At 42.2% G+C, this 24,506-nt stretch overlaps 1 protein-coding gene across 7 annotated transcripts in view; it reads left to right on the forward strand.

Moving 5' to 3' along the window:
• Positions 1 to 24,506, forward strand: part of LOC110514591 (histone deacetylase 9-B-like) — a 122,631-nt gene that overhangs the window by 75,259 nt on the left and 22,866 nt on the right. For 4 of the 7 annotated variants that reach the window (XM_036937123.1, XM_036937103.1, XM_036937114.1 and 1 more), the window contains 4 exons: positions 7,756 to 7,991; positions 11,285 to 11,453; positions 19,688 to 19,820; positions 24,220 to 24,341. In XM_036937123.1, coding sequence (XP_036793018.1) covers positions 7,821 to 7,991; positions 11,285 to 11,453; positions 19,688 to 19,820; positions 24,220 to 24,341 — 595 coding nt within the window. In that variant the 5' untranslated portion in view covers positions 7,756 to 7,820. The remainder of the gene's footprint in view (positions 1 to 7,755; positions 7,992 to 11,284; positions 11,454 to 19,687; positions 19,821 to 24,219; positions 24,342 to 24,506) is intronic. The other 3 variants (XM_036937112.1, XM_036937110.1, XM_036937107.1) reach the window with 3 other exon arrangements.

A 24,506-nucleotide genomic window follows, 5' to 3' on the forward strand; every position in this document is an offset into this window, starting at 1 on the left:
GCTTAGTGACACTTCTCCACCAATGAGGAGGCCCCATCACTTCTTTCGCTCAAGGAAAACTGCAGGTGAATTAATATCTAGTAGTAACAGTTTATTGTATCTTCTTCAAAAAGCCAAAGAGGTTGATTCAGTGCTCCTTCAGGGCGTTTAGCTTAAAAACAAAACTCTGTGTTAAATTAAGCAGACAGCCTGACATCCGTGGCAGTCTTTCACACATTGTCTATATTAAGACCCAGGCAGCTCAGAAAATCTGTTATATTTAGCCGTAGTTACTGCTGCTTCCGTGTTCTCCTCCTGGTATTTGCAGTGCATCAACAGCAGATTTCAGTTTCACGTATAACATTTGACATAGTCATTTCTGAATCCTAAACTTAGCCGTAGGCAGCCACCGATATAACCAGATAGACATGGGTCTATTTTAATGTCGGTGTATGATGCTGGTTAATTCAAAACAGACATGATGATAATATCTGGGGAAAAGATCTGCCTTCTTTACTATGGGTTCTGTTTAACAGGGTGCTGTGTCTCTATACAGTCTGCACTTGACCTGAACAACAGATGGCTTATGTTGATAAGAAGTGTAAGGACTAGTTTGAAAAAAATATTTCAACTTATAAACTAGTTTTCCCGCCGTCTTAAAATGTTGCATCTTACAATGTAACTGTACCTTTGGTCATGTTAACTTTCTAAATGGACGTTACTTAAAGTCTGAAGGTGGCTGGGGTCACTTACCTTTCTGGAACAACTACCATTGTTTAAATGGAAGAATCTGCAGTGGAGAGTAAACCTCGCATCCTCATTCCCTATTCCCTATGCACAGTTGAAGTCTGAAGTTTACATCCACATTCGCCAAATACATTTAAACACAGTTTTTCTTAATTCCTGACATTTAATCCTAGTAGAACGTCCCTGTCTTAGGTCAGTTAGGATCACCACTTTATTTTAAGAATGTGAAATATCAGAATAATAGTAGAGAGAATTATTTATTTCAGCTTTTATTTCTTTCATTACATTCCCAGTGGGTCAGAAGTTTACATACACTCAATTAGTATTTGGTAGCATTGCCTTTAAATTGTTTAACTTGGGTCAAACGTTTTGGGTAGCCTTCCACGAGCTTCCCATAATAAGTTGCGTCAATTTTAGCCCATTCCTCCTGACAGAGCTGGTGTAACTGAGTCAGGCCTCCGTGCTCGCACACGCTTTTTCAGTTCTGCCCACAAATTTTCTATGGGATTGAGGTCAGGGCTTTGTGATGGCCACTCCAATACCTTGACTTTGTTGTCCTTAAGTCATTTTGCCACAACTTTGTAAGTATGCTTCGGGTCATCGTCCATTTGGAAGACCCATTTGCGAACAAGCGTTAACTTCCTGACTGATGTCTTGAGATGTTGCTTCAATATATCCACCTAATTTTCCTACGTCATGATGCCATCTATTTTGTGAAGTTCACCTGTCCCTCCTGCAGAAAAGCAACCCCACAACATGATGCTGCCACCCCCGTGCTTCACGGTTGGGATGGTGTTCTTTGGCTTGCAAGTCTCCCCTTTTTTCCTCCAAACATAACGATGGTCATTATGTCCAAACAGTTCTATATTTGTTTCATCAGACCAGAGGACATTTCTCCAAAAAGTACGATCTTTGTCCCCATGTGCAGTTGCAAACCGTAGTCTGAAATTTGTGGAGATGTTGAAAAACGAGTTTTAATGATTCCAACCTAAGTGTATGTAAACTTCCGACTTCAACTGTATTTATAGTGCCCTACTTTTGAACAGGGTCGATATGTCTCTGGTCAAAAGTAGTGCACTAAATAGGAAATAAGGTCAAAGGTGTCCTTTTTCCTCACCTCTTAGAGCTTGGACCCTTACGAAAAAACACACATGAATTTCACTTGTGAACACGTGAAGTGTTCCAAAAACACATGTTGTCATGTGATCACTTGTGATCTTATGTGAAGTTAATGTAATAATGTGAAAACATGTAAAGCAACATGTGATAACCATTTCCTTTCATGTGATAACCATTTCCTTTCATGTGATAACCATTTCCTTTCTGTAAGGGGAGGAGTCACATCGCTGTGTTGTGCTCTATGATTCTGCTGGAACCTCGATAGGTTGGGAGCCACAATGCTGTGCTGATTGATTCTGATTGAGTCACAGAGCTGTGCTGTATGATTCTGATGGAGTCACAGAGCTGTGCTGTATAATTCTGATGGAGTCACAGAGCTGTGCTGTATAATTCTGATGGAGTCACAGAGCTGTGCTGTATAATTCTGATGGAGTCACAGAGCTGTGCTGTATAATTCTGATGGAGTCACAGAGCTGTGCTGTATAATTCTGATGGAGTCACAGAGCTGTGCTGTATAATTCTGATGGAGTCACAGAGCTGTGCTGTATAATTCTGATGGAGTCACAGAGCTGTGCTGTATAATTCTGATGGAGTCACAGAGCTGTGCTGTATAATTCTGACGGAGTCACAGAGCTGTGCTGTATAATTCTGATGGAGTCACAGAGCTGTGCTGTATGATTCTGATGGAGTCACAGAGCTGTGCTGTGTGATTCTGATGAGTCACAGAGCTGTGCTGTATGATTCTGATGGAGTCACAGAGCTGTGCTGTAGGATTCTGATGAGTCACAGAGCTGTGCTGTATGATTCTGATGGAGTCACAGAGCTGTGCTGTATGATTCTGATGGAGTCACAGAGCTGTGCTGTATGATTCTGATGGAGTCACAGAGCTGTGCTGTATGATTCTGATGGAGTCACAGAGCTGTGCTGATTGATTCTGATGAAGTCACAGAGCTGTGCTGTATGATTCTGATGGAGTCACAGAGCTGTGCTGTATGATTCTGATGGAGTCACAGAGCTGTGCTGTATGATTCTGATGGAGTCACAGAGCTGTGCTGTATGATTCTGATGTAGTCACAGAGCTGTGCTGTATGATTCTGATGGAGCCTCAGCTGGATTCTCCAGATCAAAGTGGAGCGTCTTAATACCCGTCACAGTGAGGGTAGGGAATTAAATATTAAATGAATAAGACATCATAGTGCTGGGTTCTCCCTCAGCCAGCCAGCAGGTGTTTCTCTGGCTATATTTAATACCATTAGAGAAGCAGCAGCACCGTACCGCCAGGGTCCTTGCTGTCTGTCTGACTCACTGCAGCCAGCCAGCAGAGAGAAGCAGCAGCACCGTACCACCAGGGTCCTTGCAGTCTGTCTGACTCACTGCAGCCAGCCAGCAGGTGTTGCTCTGGCTATATTTAATACCATTAGAGAAGCAGCAGCGCCGTACCGCCAGGGTCCTTGCTGTCTGTCTGACTCACTGCAGCCAGCCAGCAGGTGTTTCTCTGGCTGTATTTAATACCATTAGAGAAGCAGCAGCACCGTACCGCCAGGGTCCTTGCTGTCTGTCTGACTCACTGCAGCCAGCCAGCAGAGAGAAGCAGCAGCACCGTACCGCCAGGGTCCTTGCTGTCTGTCTGACTCACTGCAGCCAGCCAGCAGGTGTTTCTCTGGCTGTATTTAATACCATTAGAGAAGCAGCAGCACCGTACCGCCAGGGTCCTTGCTGTCTGTCTGACTCACTGCAGCCAGCCAGCAGGTGTTTCTCTGGCTATATTTAATACCATTAGAGAAGCAGCAGCACCGTACCGCCAGGGTCCTTGCTGTCTGTCTGACTCACTGCAGCCAGCCAGCAGAGAGAAGCAGCAGCACCGTACCGCCAGGGTCCTTGCTGTCTGTCTGACTCACTGCCGTACGCAGCCCTTTCATTGGTTCACAGGTTCACCGCTGCGCCTGGAACACCTCCGGTGCTGCTACAAGATAGTATTTTGTCAAGTACTTACCACTAAGATGAATATTCCCTGTCACTAGAGGAAGGCTGTGTGCTACAGGTGCTGGGCTGCTCTTTGACAGGAGTTTCTCTGTTATTTAAAATGAGCTGTTTTTAGAACACAGAGGAGAGAGAGAGAGAAGAGAGAGAGGGAGGGAGGGAGGGAGGGAGGGAGGGAGGGAGGGAGGGAGGGAGGGAGGGAGGGAGGGAGGGAGGGAGGGAGGGAGGGAGGTGAAGTACAGTCTTGGGGGAGTCCCCTTTGCTCTCTTCACTCTCTGAATGTAACAAAGAAATGAGAAAACCCCTAGCATCAAGTAAACAAAACACAAACTGGGAGGATAAGGAAATATGGTGATGGTATCTTTTATTCCATTCATGTAGCCTTTCTCAAGACAAGGTACAGGTTACAATGCAATCATTATTATTGTGTTTGTGGCATGATGTGTGTATGAATTTTTTATTTTTTTCTCCCAATGTATCAACTCTTACATAGCGATAACAGTCTAAATAGGATGATGGTAGTTTACCCCAGTGTCACACAGCAACTGTAGCTAGGATAGGAAGGATGAGACAAGGAGACAACACGCAACAAGACTCGATATCTGTTCTGCAGGAAGGAGGGACATTATTATGACGCCTGCCGCCGCCTGCAAACGTTACCATGGCAGCCAGTTAGGGTGGTAGTGGTGGTGGAAAGGGTGTGGGGTTGTCAGAGCCCAGGATTGCGGCACTTGCTTTAATGTTTCTATTTATAATCATTTATAACGACAGCGCCGCCCGCTGCACCACACAGAGGGGTTGGTTGGTTGGTGTAATGAAAAACTGGTTGCACCGCCACCACCAAGCGGAGGAAAGACAATATGTTTCACATTATCAGTGAACACTATAACAGGGAAGGCATGTTGTTCACGGACAACTGGGCTAAGGGAGACCTTTTCTGGTAGGGCTCAACTCTGACCAACTTGGGTTTGACATTTTATGCGTTTTACATGTGCAGCACGAGTGAGGAACGCTTAGTCTGCGTCCCAAATGGCATCCTATTCCATATATAGTGCACTACTTTTGACCAAAACCCTATATGGGGAATAGGGTGTCATTTGGGATGCAGCCTTTTAGTGGCCACCGATTCCCATAGTGTGAACAGGTACAGTGAACGCTGTCAGGATTCTCACAACAGGTGCTGCCTGAAACACTGCCTGTATTTGTTCTCCTAAATGTGACCCTTGAGAAGATTACGGCAGTGAATGCACCCGATAAATCTCCCCTCAGCCTTTGGCATTTTAAGTAGGTTTGAATATTTTCTTTCAGGCTAAAAATGGAAGAGACATGTATAAGGCCTGTACAGTGTGTACTCTTCTCACAATGTGACTGATGCCATGACAAGAATAGAACTAGAATATTATCTAAGAGTTGGAAAAAAGCTAAACGTAGCAGTGAACAAAATGTCCTGTCACCAGAGAACAGTAGTTACTATCTGGTATTATGAGACATGGGTTGCTTTAAAACAAAAGGCTTGCTGTTCTCCATAACCTCATATGACAGGAGGAGAGATACAGTGACACAGTAACCTGGGTTTAACCATCCTCTCCTCTGGGACAGAGAGATGGACTAGCCTTGTCCTCTATGGTGTAAATGAGAGGAGGAGAGATACAGTGACACAGTAACCTGGGTTTAACCATCCTCTCCTCTGGGGCAGAGAGATGGACTAGCCTTGTCCTCTATGGTGTAAATGAGAGGAGGAGAGATACAGTGACACAGTAACCTGGGTTTAACCATCCTCTCCTCTGGGACAGAGAGATGGACTAGCCTTGTCCGCTATGGTGTAAATGAGAGGAGGAGAGATACAGTGACACAGTAACCTGGGTTTAACCATCCTCTCGTCTGGGGCAGAGAGAAAACATCTTGACAAACCAATTAGGATCTGGCAAATAATACTTGAATCAGTTGTAGAACCCATTGCCCTTTATGGTTGTGAGGTCTGGGGTCCGCTCACCAACCAAGAATTCACAAAATGGGCCAAACACCAAATTGAGACTCTCCATGCAGAATTCTGCAAAAATATATTTTGTGTACAACGTAAAACACCAAATAATGCATGCAGAGCAGAATTAGGCCGATACCCGCTAATTATCAAAATCCTGAAAAGAGCTGTTAAATTCGACAACCACCTTAAAGGAAGCGATTTCCAAACCTCCATAGCAAAGCCATCACCTACAGAGAGATGAACCTGGAGAAGAGTCCCCTAAGAAAGCTGGTCCTGGGGCTCTGTTCACAAACACAAACACACCCCACAGAGCACCAGGACAGCAACACAATCATGAGAAAACTAAGGACCGCAGCACCAGGACAGCAACACAATCAAGAGAAAACAAAAAGATAATTACTGACATATTGGAAAGAATTCACAAAAAAACTGAATAAACTAGAATGCTATTTGGCCCTAAACAGAGAGTACACAGTGGCAGAATACCTGACCACAGTAACTGACCCAAACTTAAGGAAAGCTTTGACTATGTACAGGCTCAGTGAGCATAGCCTTGCTATTGAGAAAGGCCGCCGTAGGCAGACCTGGCTCTCAAGAGAAGACAGGCTATGTGCTCACTGCCCAGAATATGAGGTGGAAACTGAGCTGCACTTCATAACCTAATGCCAAATGTATGACCATATTAGAGACATATTTCCCTCAGATTACACAGATACACAAAGCATTTGAAAACAAACCTAATTTTGATCAACTCCCATATTTATTGGTGAAATAACACAGTGTGCAACCACAGCAGCAAGATTTGTGACCTGCTGCCACAAGAAAAGGGAACCAGTGAAGAACACACACCAATGTAAATTCATCCCATATTTATGTTTATTCATTGTCCCTTTTGTACTTGAACTATTTGCACATAATATGACATTTGTAATGTTTTTATTATTTTGGAACTTTTGGAGTGTAATGTTTACTGTTCATTTTTATTGTTTATTTCATATTTGTTTATTATCTAATTCACTTGCTTCGGCAATGTTAACATATGATTTTCCCATGCCAATAAAGCCCTTAAATTGAATTGAATAGAGTGAGAGAGAGAGAGAGAGAGAGAGAGCGAGAGAGAGAGAGAGAAAGAGAGGCAAACCAAAACATTTTTATTTTTATTTTGTTAATATTTCAAACATTAAATTGTAAACCAGAGATGTGTTCTGGTTGATGATGCAGAGTGGAGGGAGTCAAGAGGGAGCACATCCCCTAAATGGATGCTTTATTTATTTATTTATGGAGCCGTGAACAGACAGGATTTTCATGTAAATACTTGAAATAACTACTGAGACATGTCGTGCCAAGGGTCCATTGAGTCTCTGTGCTGTTGCCCTAAGTGGGCTCCCTGAAGACTTGAAGGCTTTGTGTCAGGAAGTGATCTGCTGTTTGTTTATAGACACTGTAATATAATTGTGGCTTTTCGAGGATGACACGAGAAGAGGAGACGCAGGGAGGAGGAGAGACAGAGGCAGGGAGGAGAGGAGGCAGGGAGGAGGAGAGGAGACGCAGGGAGGAGGAGAGACAGAGGCAGGGAGGAGGAGAGACAGAGGCAGGGAGGAGGAGAGGAGACGCAGGGAGGAGGAGAAACAGAGGCAGGGAGGAGAGGAGGCAGGGGGAAGTTCCTGTCTTTGGTTCCTGTCTCTCTCTCTTTTTTCTTTTGGCTCTGTGCCCATAAGCTGTCTTTCCCTTCGAAAGCTTCTCCTCTTTCCTCTGCTGAAAACACCATGCACTTTGTATTGGGACTCATGTAATGCAAAGTACAGTTTGTTCTCTGCAACAGGACTGTTAAGTAACGCAGAGTGGGAACTCACTAAGACTAATGTAGGCATGTTTATGAATATGAATATAATATAGGAAAAGATTGTGCTCATAGTTCATATTCCCTCCCTCCCTCCCTCTCCCAGTGGACATTAAGCCAGAGGTACTTTTGGATCCCGTGTCTCCATTGGACCTGCGTACAGACCTGAGGATGCTGGGGCCTGGCTCGGACCCGGGAATGTGGGAGCGTCAGTTGCAGCAGGAGCTGCTCCTCATCCAGAAACAGCAGCAGGTCCAGAAACAGCTGCTGATCAGCGAGTTCCAGAAGCAGCATGAGAATCTGACCCGCCAGCACCAGGCCCAGCTCCAGGAGCACCTCAAGGTCAGGACTACAACATCAACTACAGTATACTATAGCAACAGTAGTATAGTATAGCATAGCATAGTACAGTATAGTATAGCATAGTATAGCAACAATAGGATAGCATAGCATAGTTAGCAACAGTAGTATAGTATTGTATAGCAAAGAATAGTATAGTATAGAACCTGACACCAGGCCCAGCTCCATGAGTAAATCAAAGTCAGAATCCCTCACGGTTAAACAGAACAATAGTTTACAAACAGTAGTATAGCATAGTCAGAGTACAGTATAGAAATAGTATAGTATAGCAATAATATAGCCAAATATAGTAATAGTATAGTAATAATAGAGTATAGCATAGTAATAGCAGGATAGTATAGTAATAGTATAGTACTATTATAGTACTAATATAGTATAGTATAGCAATAGTACAGAAATAACATAGGAATCGTATGGCAATAGTATCGTGATAGTATATAAATAGTATAGTAACAGTATATAATTAGTATAGTAATAGTATAGCAATAGCGTAGTAGTATAGTCGTCGTATAGTAATATTAGCATGGTATAGTAATAGTATAGTAATATTAGCATGGTATAGTAATAGTATAGTAATATTAGCATGGTATAGTAATAGTATAGTAATATTAGCATAGTATTGTAATAGTACAGAATTGTATAGTAGCAGTATAGTGATATTAGCATAGTATAGTACTAGAATAGAAATAGTATAGTAATAGTTTAGCAATATTAGCATATCATAGTAATAGTATAGAAATAGAATAGAAGTAGTATCGTATAGTAATATTATAGTAATAGTAATGTATAGTATGGTAGTAGTATACAGCAGTATAGTAATACTATTGCAATAGTGATAGTATGGTGTAGTAATATTGTAATAATAGTAATAGTATAGTATGGTCATAGTATAGTAATAGTAATATTAGCATGGTATAGTATAGAAATGTTATAGTAATAGCAATAATACTGTATAGTATAGTATAGAAATAGTATAGTATAGGGATAATATAGCATTACTATACTATTACAATACGTAATAGTATAGTAATAATATAGCATAGTATAGTAATAGTAGGATAGTATAGTAATGCTATTGTAATAGTACAGTAATAATATAGTATGGCATAGTAATAGTATAGTAATAATACAGCATAGTATAGTAATACTATTGTAATAGTCCAGTAATAATATAGTATGGCATAGTAATAGTATAGACATAGTATAGTAATAGTATGGTAAAAGCATAGTAGTATTATAGTGATGGTATAGCACTGGTATAGTAATATTAGCATAGCATAGCATAGTAATACTATAGTGTGGTAATAGTATACTACAGCACTATAATAGTATAGTAGTAGCATAGTAGCAGTATAGTAATAGTAATATTATAGTATAGGAATATTAGTATGGTAATATTAGCATAGTAATATTATAGTAGTAGCAATAATATAGTATAGTTTAGTAATAGTAGCATAGTATACTATAGTAATAGTATAGTATTGTAATAGTGAATATATAGTAGTTCATAATTTTTGTGTGTGTGGTACGATATCTTTGATGCAAGGTTGCTAGAGCTATGCTAGGAGAAAAACAGTCACAGATACTCACTGGAAACAATGCTTCAAGTGCATTCGGAAAGTTTTCAGACGCCTTCCCCTTTTCCACATTTTCTTACATTACAGCCTTATTCTAAAATGGATTAAATTAATTATCATCAATCTACACACAATACCCCATAATGACAAGGCTAAAACAGGTTAGCTTATTTACATAATTTATTTTTATTTTATTTAACCAGGCAAGTCAGTTAAGAACAAATTCTTATTTTCAATGACGGCCTAATGGGTTAACTGCCTGTTCAGGGGCAGAGCGACAGATTTGTACCTTGTCAGCTCGGGGTTTGAACTTGAACTTCCGGTTACTAGTCCAATGCTCTAACCACTAGGCTACCCTGCCGCCCCATAAGTGTTCAGACCTTCTGCTATGAGACTCGAAATTGAGCTTGGGTGCATCGTGTTTCCATTGATCATCCTTGAGGTGTTTCTACATCTTGATTTGAGTTCACCTGTGGTCATTTCAATTGATTGGACATGATTTGGAAAGGCACACACCTGTATATATAAAGGTCCCACAGTTGACAGTGCACGTCAGAACAAAAACCAAGCCATGGGGTCGAAGGAATTGTCCGTAGAGCTCCGAGACAGGATTGTGTTGAGGCACAGATCTGTAGCAGGATACCAAAAAATGTCTGCAGCATTGAAGGTCCCCAAGAACACAGTGGCCTCCATCATTCTTAAATGGAATTAAATGGAAGAAGTTTGGAACTAGGGCAGGGCGATATGGCCAAAACCTCATATCCCGATATAGGTCGTTTCATATCCCGATAATGATACATATCACGATATAGCACATTTTCTGTAAATTCAATGAATAAATAGTTTATATAAAATGACCACATGTAAATGCCTATTCCTTCTTTTTTGGTCTCATTCGTAGACTCTCTTCATACTGTCTCACAAGATTCTTGCGTAGGTGGTAAAAGAGGTTAGTGGTGTTTGAGCCTGTTGTCAGGACCGGCCTGTTCTACATGACTCCTGCGAAGGTGGTAAAAGAGGTTAGTGGTGTTTGAGCCTGTTGTCAGGACCGTCCTGTAGTATATTTTGCAGAGGACGGTTTTCTGGTCCATGTCAGACTTTTCATACCCAAACCGTCATTATACCCCATTATGGGGTATTGTGTATAGATTGATCAATTTTAGAATAAAGCTGTGACTTCAATATGATCTAGTTATTTTCAGTAAAGGTTTCCCCCTTTTTACCAGGACTACACTACACAGCACCTTCACCACTATAGTTTGTTACTCTATGGCTGGGGTCCATACTGTCTGACTGACTGATTGACTGGATCTCTCTCTCTCTCTCTCTCTCTCTCTCTCTCTCTCTCTCTGTGTATCTCACTCTCTCGCTCTCTCTGTATCTCTGTATCTCCCTCTCTCTCACTCTCTTGCTCTCTCTGTATCTCTGTATCTCTCTCTCTCTCTCTCCCCTCTCTCTGTATCTCCCTCTCTCTCACTCTCTTGCTCTCTCTGTATCTCTGTATCTCTCTCTCTCTCTCCCCCCTCTCTCTGTATCTCACTCTCTCGCTCTCTCTGTATCTCTGTATCTCTGTCTCTCTCTTTCTCTCTCTGTATCTCTGTATCTCTGTCTCTCTCTCTATCTCTGTATCTCTGTCTCTCTCTCTCTTTCTCTCTCCGTATCTCTCTCTCTCTTTCTCTCTCTCTCTCTGTGTGTTAGCTGCAACAGGAGCTGCAGGCCATGAAGCAGCAGCAGGAGCTGGTGGAGAAGGAGAGGAGGCAGCAGCTGCAGCAGCAGCAGAGCCAGCAGGAGAAGGAGCAGGAGAGACATCGCAGGGAGCAGCATGTCCTCTGTCTCAGCCTCAGGGGCAAGGAGCGCACCAGAGAGAGTAAGGGCTCACCACCGAGTCCACTCACCACAGCTAACTCTCTGCCCAATCACTGATAACTAACCTCCTCCCCAACTCAATTGATACTGCATATATAGATAGATAGAGGGCTCGTGAACGAGATTAACCGATAACTAACTGCTAGTTTACCAACCAAAACCTTGGAGGCAGCTAACTCACCGTGTGTCATTGTGGCTCTTTTATCATAATGGTAATGATTGTAACAGTGCAAGGCTGTACACTGAGACGAACAACCAATGGGGAAACAAGAATTCTAATTTCCTGTAGTGACAAGTGATCATTAATGAGACACGAGCCAGGGCTGTAGTGTCTAGTGATGACTAATGAAACACTAGCCAAGGCTGTAGTGACTAATGAAACACTAGCCAAGGCTGTAGTGACTAGTGATGACTGATGAAACACTAGCCAAGGCTGTAGTGACTAGTGATGACTAATGAAACACTAGCCAAGGCTGTAGTGACTAGTGATGACTAATGAAACACTAGCCAAGGCTGTAGTGACTAGTGATGACTAATGAAACACTAGCCAAGGCTGTAGTGACTAGGGATGACTAATGAAACACTAGCCAAGGCTGTAGTGACTAGGGATGACTAATGAAACACTAGCCAAGGCTGTAGTGACTAGTGATGACTAATGAAACACTAGCCAAGGCTGTAGTGACTAGTGATGACTAATGAAACACTAGCCAAGGCTGTAGTGACTAGTGATGACTAATGAAACACTAGCCAAAGCTGTAGTGACTAGTGATGACTAATGAAACACTAGCCAAGGCTGTAGTGACTAGTGATGACTAATAAAACACTAGCCAAGGCTGTAGTGACTAATGAAACACTAACCAAGGCTGTATTGACTAGTGATGACTAATGAAACACTAACCAAGGCTGTAGTGACTAGTGATGACTAATGAAACACTAGCCAAGGCTGTAGTGACTAGTGATGACTAATGAAACACTAGCCAAAGGCTGTAGTGACTAGTGATGACTAGTGAAACACTAGCCAAGGCTGTAGTGACTAATGAAACACTAACCAAGGCTGTAGTGACTAGTGATGACTAATGAAACACTAGCCTAGGCTGTAGTGACTAGTGATGACTAATGAAACACTAGCCAAGGCTGTAGTGACTAATGAAACACTAGCCAAGGATGTAGTGACTAGTGATAACTAATGAAACACTAGCCAAGGCTGTAGTGAGTAGTGATGACTAATGAAATACTAGCCAAGGCTGTAGTGACTAGTGATGACTAATGAAACACTAGCCAAGGCTGTAGTGACTAGTGATGACTAATGAAACACTAGCCAAGGCTGTTGTGACTAGTGATGACTGATGAAACACTAGCCAAGGATGTAGTGACTAGTGATGACTAATGAAACACTAACCAAGGCTGTAGTGACTAGTGATGACTAATGAAACACTAGCCAAGGCTGTAGTGACTAGTGATGACTGATGAAACACTAGCCAAGGCTGTTGTGACTAGTGATGACTAATGAAACACTAGCCAAGGCTGTTGTGACTAGTGATGACTGATGAAACACTAGCCAAGGCTGTAGTGACTAGTGATGACTAATGCAACACTAGCCAAGGCTGTTGTGACTAGTGATGACTAATGAAACACTAGCCAAGGCTGTAGTGACTAGTGATGACTAATGAAACACTAGCCAAGGCTGTAGTGACTAGTGATGACTAATGAAACACTAGCCAAGGCTGTGGTGACTAGTGATGACTAATGAAACACTAGCCAAGGCTGTAGTGACTAGTGATGACTAATGAAACACTAGCCAAGGCTGTCGTGACTAGTGATGACTAATGAAACACTAGCCAAGGCTGTAGTGACTAGTGATGACTAATGAAACACTAGCCAAGGCTGTAGTGACTAGTGATGACTAATGAAACACTAGCCAAGGCTGTAGTGACTAGTGATGACTAATGAAACACTAGCCAAGGCTGTAGTGACTAGTGATGACTAATGAAACACTAGCCAAGGCTGTGGTGACTAGTGATGACTAATGAAACACTAGCCAAGGCTGTAGTGACTAGTGATGACTAATGAAACACTAGCCAAGGCTGTAGTGACTAGTGATGACTAATGAAACACTAGCCAAGGCTGTAGTGACTAGTGATGACTAATGAAACACTAGCCAAGGCTGTAGTGACTAGTGATGACTAATGAAACACTAGCCAAGGCTGTAGTGACTAGTGATGACTAATGAAACACTAGCCAAGGCTGTAGTGACTAGTGATGACTAATGAAACACTAGCCAAGGCTGTAGTGACTAGTGATGACTAATGAAACACTAGCCAAGGCTGTAGTGACTAGTGATGACTAATAAAACACTAGCCAAGGCTGTAGTGACTAATGAAACACTAACCAAGGCTGTATTGACTAGTGATGACTAATGAAACACTAACCAAGGCTGTAGTGACTAGTGATGACTAATGAAACACTAGCCAAGGCTGTAGTGACTAGTGATGACTAATGAAACACTAGCCAAAGGCTGTAGTGACTAGTGATGACTAGTGAAACACTAGCCAAGGCTGTAGTGACTAATGAAACACTAACCAAGGCTGTAGTGACTAGTGATGACTAATGAAACACTAGCCTAGGCTGTAGTGACTAGTGATGACTAATGAAACACTAGCCAAGGCTGTAGTGACTAATGAAACACTAGCCAAGGATGTAGTGACTAGTGATGACTAATGAAACACTAGCCAAGGCTGTAGTGAGTAGTGATGACTAATGAAATACTAGCCAAGGCTGTAGTGACTAGTGATGACTAATGAAACACTAGCCAAGGCTGTAGTGACTAGTGATGACTAATGAAACACTAGCCAAGGCTGTTGTGACTAGTGATGACTGATGAAACACTAGCCAAGGATGTAGTGACTAGTGATGACTAATGAAACACTAACCAAGGCTGTAGTGACTAGTGATGACTAATGAAACACTAGCCAAGGCTGTAGTGACTAGTGATGACTGATGAAACACTAGCCAAGGCTGTTGTGACTAGTGATGACTAATGAAACACTAGCCAAGGCTGTTGTGACTAGTGATGACTGATGAAACACTAGCCAAGGCTGTAGTGACTAGTGATGACTAATGCAACACTAGCCAAGGCTGTTGTGACTAGTGATGACTAATGAAACACTAGCCAAGGCTGTAGTGACTAGTGATGACTAATGAAACACTAGCCAAGGCTGTAGTGACTAGTGATGACTAATGAAACACTAGCCAAGGCTGTTGTGACTAGTGATGACTGATGAAACACTAGCCAAGGATGTAGTGACTAGTGATGACTAATGAAACACTAACCAAGGCTGTAGTGACTAGTGATGACTAATGAAACACTAGCCAAGGCTGTAGTGACTAGTGATGACTGATGAAACACTAGCCAAGGCTGTTGTGACTAGTGATGACTAATGAAACACTAGCCAAGGCTGTTGTGACTAGTGATGACTGATGAAACACTAGCCAAGGCTGTAGTGACTAGTGATGACTAATGCAACACTAGCCAAGGCTGTTGTGACTAGTGATGACTAATGAAACACTAGCCAAGGCTGTAGTGACTAGTGATGACTAATGAAACACTAGCCAAGGCTATAGTGACTAGTGATGACTAATGAAACACTAGCCAAGGCTGTGGTGACTAGTGATGACTAATGAAACACTAGCCAAGGCTGTAGTGACTAGTGATGACTAATGAAACACTAGCCAAGGCTGTCGTGACTAGTGATGACTAATGAAACACTAGCCAAGGCTGTAGTGACTAGTGATGACTAATGAAACACTAGCCAAGGCTGTAGTGACTAGTGATGACTAATGAAACACTAGCCAAGGCTGTAGTGACTAGTGATGACTAATGAAACACTAGCCAAGGCTGTAGTGACTAGTGATGACTAATGAAACACTAGCCAAGGCTGTGGTGACTAGTGATGACTAATGAAACACTAGCCAAGGCTGTAGTGACTAGTGATGACTAATGAAACACTAGCCAAGGCTGTAGTGACTAGTGATGACTAATGAAACACTAGCCAAGGCTGTAGTGACTAGTGATGACTAATGAAACACTAGCCAAGGCTGTAGTGACTAGTGATGACTAATGAAACACTAGCCAAGGCTGTAGTGACTAGTGATGACTAATGAAACACTAGCCAAGGCTGTAGTGACTAGTGATGACTAATGAAACACTAGCCAAGGCTGTAGTGACTAGTGATGACTAATGAAACACTAGCCAAGGCTGTAGTGACTAGTGATGACTAATGAAACACTAGCCAAGGCTGTAGTGACTAGTGATGACTAATAAAACACTAGCCAAGGCTGTAGTGACTAATGAAACACTAACCAAGGCTGTATTGACTAGTGATGACTAATGAAACACTAACCAAGGCTGTAGTGACTAGTGATGACTAATGAAACACTAGCCAAGGCTGTAGTGACTAGTGATGACTAATGAAACACTAGCCAAAGGCTGTAGTGACTAGTGATGACTAGTGAAACACTAGCCAAGGCTGTAGTGACTAATGAAACACTAACCAAGGCTGTAGTGACTAGTGATGACTAATGAAACACTAGCCTAGGCTGTAGTGACTAGTGATGACTAATGAAACACTAGCCAAGGCTGTAGTGACTAATGAAACACTAGCCAAGGATGTAGTGACTAGTGATGACTAATGAAACACTAGCCAAGGCTGTAGTGAGTAGTGATGACTAATGAAATACTAGCCAAGGCTGTAGTGACTAGTGATGACTAATGAAACACTAGCCAAGGCTGTAGTGACTAGTGATGACTAATGAAACACTAGCCAAGGCTGTTGTGACTAGTGATGACTGATGAAACACTAGCCAAGGATGTAGTGACTAGTGATGACTAATGAAACACTAACCAAGGCTGTAGTGACTAGTGATGACTAATGAAACACTAGCCAAGGCTGTAGTGACTAGTGATGACTGATGAAACACTAGCCAAGGCTGTTGTGACTAGTGATGACTAATGAAACACTAGCCAAGGCTGTTGTGACTAGTGATGACTGATGAAACACTAGCCAAGGCTGTAGTGACTAGTGATGACTAATGCAACACTAGCCAAGGCTGTTGTGACTAGTGATGACTAATGAAACACTAGCCAAGGCTGTAGTGACTAGTGATGACTAATGAAACACTAGCCAAGGCTGTAGTGACTAGTGATGACTAATGAAACACTAGCCAAGGCTGTTGTGACTAGTGATGACTGATGAAACACTAGCCAAGGATGTAGTGACTAGTGATGACTAATGAAACACTAACCAAGGCTGTAGTGACTAGTGATGACTAATGAAACACTAGCCAAGGCTGTAGTGACTAGTGATGACTGATGAAACACTAGCCAAGGCTGTTGTGACTAGTGATGACTAATGAAACACTAGCCAAGGCTGTTGTGACTAGTGATGACTGATGAAACACTAGCCAAGGCTGTAGTGACTAGTGATGACTAATGCAACACTAGCCAAGGCTGTTGTGACTAGTGATGACTAATGAAACACTAGCCAAGGCTGTAGTGACTAGTGATGACTAATGAAACACTAGCCAAGGCTATAGTGACTAGTGATGACTAATGAAACACTAGCCAAGGCTGTGGTGACTAGTGATGACTAATGAAACACTAGCCAAGGCTGTAGTGACTAGTGATGACTAATGAAACACTAGCCAAGGCTGTCGTGACTAGTGATGACTAATGAAACACTAGCCAAGGCTGTAGTGACTAGTGATGACTAATGAAACACTAGCCAAGGCTGTAGTGACTAGTGATGACTAATGAAACACTAGCCAAGGCTGTAGTGACTAGTGATGACTAATGAAACACTAGCCAAGGCTGTAGTGACTAGTGATGACTAATGAAACACTAGCCAAGGCTGTGGTGACTAGTGATGACTAATGAAACACTAGCCAAGGCTGTAGTGACTAGTGATGACTAATGAAACACTAGCCAAGGCTGTAGTGACTAGTGATGACTAATGAAACACTAGCCAAGGCTGTAGTGACTAGTGATGACTAATGAAACACTAGCCAAGGCTGTAGTGACTAGTGATGACTAATGAAACACTAGCCAAGGCTGTAGTGACTAGTGATGACTAATGAAACACTAGCCAAGGCTGTAGTGACTAGTGATGACTAATGAAACACTAGCCAAGGCTGTAGTGACTAGTGATGACTAATGAAACACTAGCCAAGGCTGTAGTGACTAGTGATGACTAATAAAACACTAGCCAAGGCTGTAGTGACTAATGAAACACTAACCAAGGCTGTATTGACTAGTGATGACTAATGAAACACTAACCAAGGCTGTAGTGACTAGTGATGACTAATGAAACACTAGCCAAGGCTGTAGTGACTAGTGATGACTAATGAAACACTAGCCAAAGGCTGTAGTGACTAGTGATGACTAGTGAAACACTAGCCAAGGCTGTAGTGACTAATGAAACACTAACCAAGGCTGTAGTGACTAGTGATGACTAATGAAACACTAGCCTAGGCTGTAGTGACTAGTGATGACTAATGAAACACTAGCCAAGGCTGTAGTGACTAATGAAACACTAGCCAAGGATGTAGTGACTAGTGATGACTAATGAAACACTAGCCAAGGCTGTAGTGAGTAGTGATGACTAATGAAATACTAGCCAAGGCTGTAGTGACTAGTGATGACTAATGAAACACTAGCCAAGGCTGTAGTGACTAGTGATGACTAATGAAACACTAGCCAAGGCTGTTGTGACTAGTGATGACTGATGAAACACTAGCCAAGGATGTAGTGACTAGTGATGACTAATGAAACACTAACCAAGGCTGTAGTGACTAGTGATGACTAATGAAACACTAGCCAAGGCTGTAGTGACTAGTGATGACTGATGAAACACTAGCCAAGGCTGTTGTGACTAGTGATGACTAATGAAACACTAGCCAAGGCTGTTGTGACTAGTGATGACTGATGAAACACTAGCCAAGGCTGTAGTGACTAGTGATGACTAATGCAACACTAGCCAAGGCTGTTGTGACTAGTGATGACTAATGAAACACTAGCCAAGGCTGTAGTGACTAGTGATGACTAATGAAACACTAGCCAAGGCTGTAGTGACTAGTGATGACTAATGAAACACTAGCCAAGGCTGTGGTGACTAGTGATGACTAATGAAACACTAGCCAAGGCTGTAGTGACTAGTGATGACTAATGAAACACTAGCCAAGGCTGTCGTGACTAGTGATGACTAATGAAACACTAGCCAAGGCTGTAGTGACTAGTGATGACTAATGAAACACTAGCCAAGGCTGTAGTGACTAGTGATGACTAATGAAACACTAGCCAAGGCTGTAGTGACTAGTGATGACTAATGAAACACTAGCCAAGGCTGTAGTGACTAGTGATGACTAATGAAACACTAGCCAAGGCTGTGGTGACTAGTGATGACTAATGAAACACTAGCCAAGGCTGTAGTGACTAGTGATGACTAATGAAACACTAGCCAAGGCTGTAGTGACTAGTGATGACTAATGAAACACTAGCCAAGGCTGTAGTGACTAGTGATGACTAATGAAACACTAGCCAAGGCTGTAGTGACTAGTGATGACTAATGAAACACTAGCCAAGGCTGTGGCTTGGGCTTTATTGTTGCATGTTCTTCCCCCACTAGAGGGAGATGTTCCTACATTACATGTGGATCCACTCAGAAATATCAATTATATGAGAAATAAAATACATGATATTTGGTGTGCTAGTTATGGATATAGTCAAAAACTATACAATGTGAAATATTTCAGAGCAATACAATGTGTGGATGTGATGAAAACATACTATAGAATAGCTAAACCCAGTCTCTAACATTTCAATGCAACAATATGTGTGGATGTGATGAAATCTACTGTAGGAATACAGTGCTGTATAGATATACCTTTTGGTAAACTGTCTCTGCGTCCCCAATGGCACCCTATACCCTATATAGTGTGCTATTTTTAAAAAAATATTTTTCATTTGACCTAAGTAGTGCACTACAAAGTGAATAGTGTGCCATAGGGGACACAATATCTCTAAGTCTGTACCCCCTGAGCCCCAGGGTGACCCCAATCCCTGTCTCTCTCTGAGTCTGTACCCCCTGAGCCCCAGGGTGACCCCAATCCCGGTCTCTCTCTCTGAGTCTGTACCCCCTGAGCCCCAGGGTGACCCCAATCCCTGTCTCTCTCTGGCTGCTGGTCTCACAGGTGCTGTGGCCAGTAATGAGGTGAAGCAGAAACTCCAAGAGTTTCTGTTGAGTAAATCAAACAAGGACCTGTCTACTGCCGGAGCCACACACATGGTCATCCACCACCCCAAGCTCTGGTACACGTAAGTACACACTGTTGTGATTCTGTCTTGTAACTTCTTCCACTACCCATTGTTGTGATTCTTTCTAGTAACGTCTTCTACTACACACTGTTGTGATTCTGTCTAGTAACTTCTTCCACTACCCACTGTTGTGATTCTGTCTAGTAACTTCTTCTTCTACCCACTGTGATTATGTCTAGTAACTTCTTCCACTACCCACTGTTGTGATTCTGTCTAGTAACTTCTTCCACTACCCACTGTGATTCTGTCTAGTAACTTCTTCCACTACCCACTGTTGTGATTCTGTCTAGTAACGTCTTCTACTACACACTGTTGTGATTCTGTCTAGTAACGTCTTCTACTACCCACTGTTGTGATTCTGTCTAGTAACCTCTTCCACTACACACTGTTGTGATTCTGTCTAGTAACTTCTTCCACTACCCACTGTTGTGATTCTGTCTAGTAACTTCTTCCACTACCCACTGTTGTGATTCTGTCTAGTAACGTCTTCTACTACCCACTGTTGTGATTCAGTCTAGTAACTTCTTCTACTACCCATTGTTGTGATTCTGTCTAGTAACGTCTTCCACTACCCATTGTTGTGATTCTGTCTAGTAACGTCTTCCACTACCCACTGTTGTGATTCTGTCTAGTAACGTCTTCTACTACCCACTGTTGTGATTCTGTCTAGTATCTTCTTCCACTACCCACTGTTGTGATTCTGTCTAGTAACGTCTTCCACTACCCACTGTTGTGATTCTGTCTAGTAACTTCTTCCACTACCCACTGTGATTCTGTCTAGTAACTTCTTCCACTACCCACTGTTGTGATTCTTTCTAGTAACGTCTTCTTCTACCCATTGTTGTGATTCTGTCCAGTAACTTCTTCCACTACCCACTGTTGTGATTCTGTCTAGTAACGTCTTCTACTACACACTGTTGTGATTCTGTCTAGTAACTTCTTCCACTACCCACTGTGATTCTGTCTAGTAACTTCTTCCACTACCCACTGTTGTGATTCTGTCTAGTAACGTCTTCTACTACCCACTGTTGTGATTCTTTCTAGTAACGTCTTCTACTACACACTGTTGTGATTCTGTCTAGTAACTTCTTCCACTACCCACAGTTGTGATTCTGTCTAGTAACGTCTTCTACTACCCACTGTTGTGATTCTTTCTAGTAACGTCTTCTACTACACACTGTTGTGATTCTTTCTAGTAACCTCTTCCACTACACACTGTTGTGATTCTGTCTAGTAACTTCTTCCACTACCCACTGTTGTGATTCTGTCTAGTAACTTCTTCCACTACCCACTGTTGTGATTCTGTCTAGTAACGTCTTCTACTACCCACTGTTGTGATTCAGTCTAGTAACTTCTTCTACTACCCATTGTTGTGATTCTGTCTAGTAACGTCTTCCACTACCCATTGTTGTGATTCTGTCTAGTAACGTCTTCCACTACCCACTGTTGTGATTCTGTCTAGTAACGTCTTCTACTACCCACTGTTGTGATTCTGTCTAGTATCTTCTTCCACTACCCACTGTTGTGATTCTGTCTAGTAACGTCTTCCACTACCCACTGTTGTGATTCTGTCTAGTAACTTCTTCCACTACCCACTGTGATTCTGTCTAGTAACTTCTTCCACTACCCACTGTTGTGATTCTGTCTAGTAACGTCTTCTACTACACACTGTTGTGATTCTGTCTAGTAACGTCTTCCACTACCCACTGTTGTGATTCTGTCTAGTAACGTCTTCTACTACCCACTGTTGTGATTCTGTCTAGTAACGTCTTCTTCTACCCACTGTTGTGATTCTGTCTAGTAACGTCTTCCACTACACACTGTTGTGATTCTGTCTAGTAACTTCTTCCACTACCCACTGTTGTGATTCAGTCTAGTAACTTCTTCCACTACCCACTGTTGTGATTCTGTCTAGTAACTTCTTCCACTACCCACTGTTGTGATTCTGTCTAGTAACGTCTTCTACTACCCACTGTTGTGATTCAGTCTAGTAACTTCTTCCACTACCCACTGTTGTGATTCTGTCTAGTAACGTCTTCTACTACCCACTGTTGTGATTCTGTCTAGTAACGTCTTCTACTACCCACTGTTGTGATTCTGTCTAGTAACTTCTTCCACTACCCACTGTTGTGATTCAGTCTAGTAACGTCTTCTACTACCCACTGTTGTGATTCTGTCTAGTAACTTCTTCCACTACCCACTGTTGTGATTCAGTCTAGTAACTTCTTCTACTACCCACTGTTGTGATTCTGTCTAGTAACTTCTTCCACTACCCACTGTTGTGATTCTGTCTAGTAACTTCTTCCACTACCCATTGTTGTGATTCTGTCTAGTAACTTCTTCCACTACCCATTGTTGTGATTCTGTCTAGTAACTTCTTCCACTACCCACTGTTGTGATTCTGTCTAGTAACGTCTTCTACTACCCACTGTTGTGATTCTTTCTAGTAACGTCTTCTACTACACACTGTTGTGATTCTGTCTAGTAACGTCTTCTACTACACACTGTTGTGATTCTGTCTAGTAACTTCTTCCACTACCCACTGTTGTGATTCTGTCTAGTAACTTCTTCCACTACCCACTGTGATTATGTCTAGTAACGTCTTCCACTACCCACTGTTGTGATTCTGTCTAGTAACTTCTTCTTCTACCCACTGTTGTGATTCTGTCTAGTAACTTCTTCTTCTACCCACTGTTGTGATTCTGTCTAGTAACTTCTTCCACTACCCACTGTTGTGATTCTGTCTAGTAACTTCTTCCACTACCCACTGTTGTGATTCAGTCTAGTAACGTCTTCCACTACCCATTGTTGTGATTCTGTCTAGTAACTTCTTCCACTACCCACTGTTGTGATTCTGTCTAGTAACTTCTTCCACTACACACTGTTGTGATTCTGTCTAGTAACTTCTTCCACTACCCACTGTTGTGATTCTGTCTAGTAACGTCTTCTACTACCCACTGTTGTGATTCTGTCTAGTAACGTCTTCTACTACCCACTGTTGTGATTCTGTCTAGTAACTTCTTCCACTACCCACTGTTGTGATTCAGTCTAGTAACTTCTTCCACTACCCACTGTTGTGATTCTGTCTAGTAACTTCTTCCACTACCCACTGTGATTCTGTCTAGTAACTTCTTCCACTACCCACTGTTGTGATTCTGTCTAGTAACGTCTTCCACTACCCACTGTTGTGATTCTGTCTAGTAACTTCTTCCACTACCCACTGTTGTGATTCTGTCTAGTAACGTCTTCTACTACCCACTGTGATTCTGTCTAGTAACTTCTTCCACTACCCACTGTTGTGATTCTGTCTAGTAACTTCTTCCACTACCCACTGTGATTATGTCTAGTAACTTCTTCTTCTACCCATTGTTGTGATTCTGTCTAGTAACTTCTTCCACTACCCACTGTTGTGATTATGTCTAGTAACTTCTTCCACTACCCACTGTTGTGATTCTGTCTAGTAACGTCTTCTACTACCCACTGTGATTCTGTCTAGTAACTTCTTCCACTACCCATTGTTGTGATTCTGTCTAGTAACGTCTTCCACTACCCACTGTTGTGATTATGTCTAGTAACTTCTTCCACTACCCACTGTTGTGATTCTGTCTAGTAACGTCTTCTACTACCCACTGTGATTCTGTCTAGTAACTTCTTCCACTACCCACTGTTGTGATTCTGTCTAGTAACGTCTTCTACTACCCACTGTTGTGATTCTTTCTAGTAACGTCTTCTACTACCCACTGTGATTCTGTCTAGTAACTTCTTCTTCTACCCATTGTTGTGATTCTGTCTAGTAACTTCTTCCACTACCCATTGTTGTGATTCTGTCTAGTAACGTCTTCTACTACCCACTGTTGTGATTCTTTCTAGTAACTTCTTCCACTACCCACTGTTGTGATTCTGTCTAGTAACTTCTTCTTCTACCCACTGTTGTGATTCTGTCTAGTAACGTCTTCTACTACACACTGTTGTGATTCTGTCTAGTAACGTCTTCTACTACACACTGTTGTGATTCTGTCTAGTAACGTCTTCTACTACCCACTGTTGTGATTCTGTCTAGTAACGTCTTCTACTACACACTGTTGTGATTCTGTCTAGTAACTTCTTCCACTACCCACTGTTGTGATTCTGTCTAGTAACTTCTTCTTCTACCCACTGTTGTGATTCTGTCTAGTAACGTCTTCTACTACCCACTGTTGTGATTCTGTCTAGTAACTTCTTCCACTACTAGAAAAATCTAAAGCAAGCACACCATTTTTCTTCAGGAAAATGAACTTTTCTAGTTACTATTTATCATTCAAAATGATGTATATATATTCATATATATCACTATTTGCACCTGGCAAGAAGAAATAAACCAAGATTTGTGACGTGTTGGCGCTGTGTGTTCTGTGTCCAGGTCCTCCCACCACACGTCTCTGGACCAGAGTTCTTCTCCCCTGGGAGGCATGTCTCCTGTCTGCCATTACACACTCCCCTCCCCTCAGGACGGACAGGACGACTTCCCACTGAGGAAAACAGGTACGGCCACACACACACGCACCCACGCACACACATAATAGTATGAACTGCTTGGCGGTCATAGATGATAATAGTATGAACTGCTTGGCGGTCATAGATGATAATAGCATGAACTGCTTGGCGGTCATAAATGATAACAGCATGAACTGCTTTGGCGGTCATAGG

This window comes from Oncorhynchus mykiss, chromosome 2 (assembly GCF_013265735.2).
Source record: "Oncorhynchus mykiss isolate Arlee chromosome 2, USDA_OmykA_1.1, whole genome shotgun sequence".
NCBI classification, from domain to species: Eukaryota; Metazoa; Chordata; class Actinopteri; order Salmoniformes; family Salmonidae; genus Oncorhynchus; species Oncorhynchus mykiss.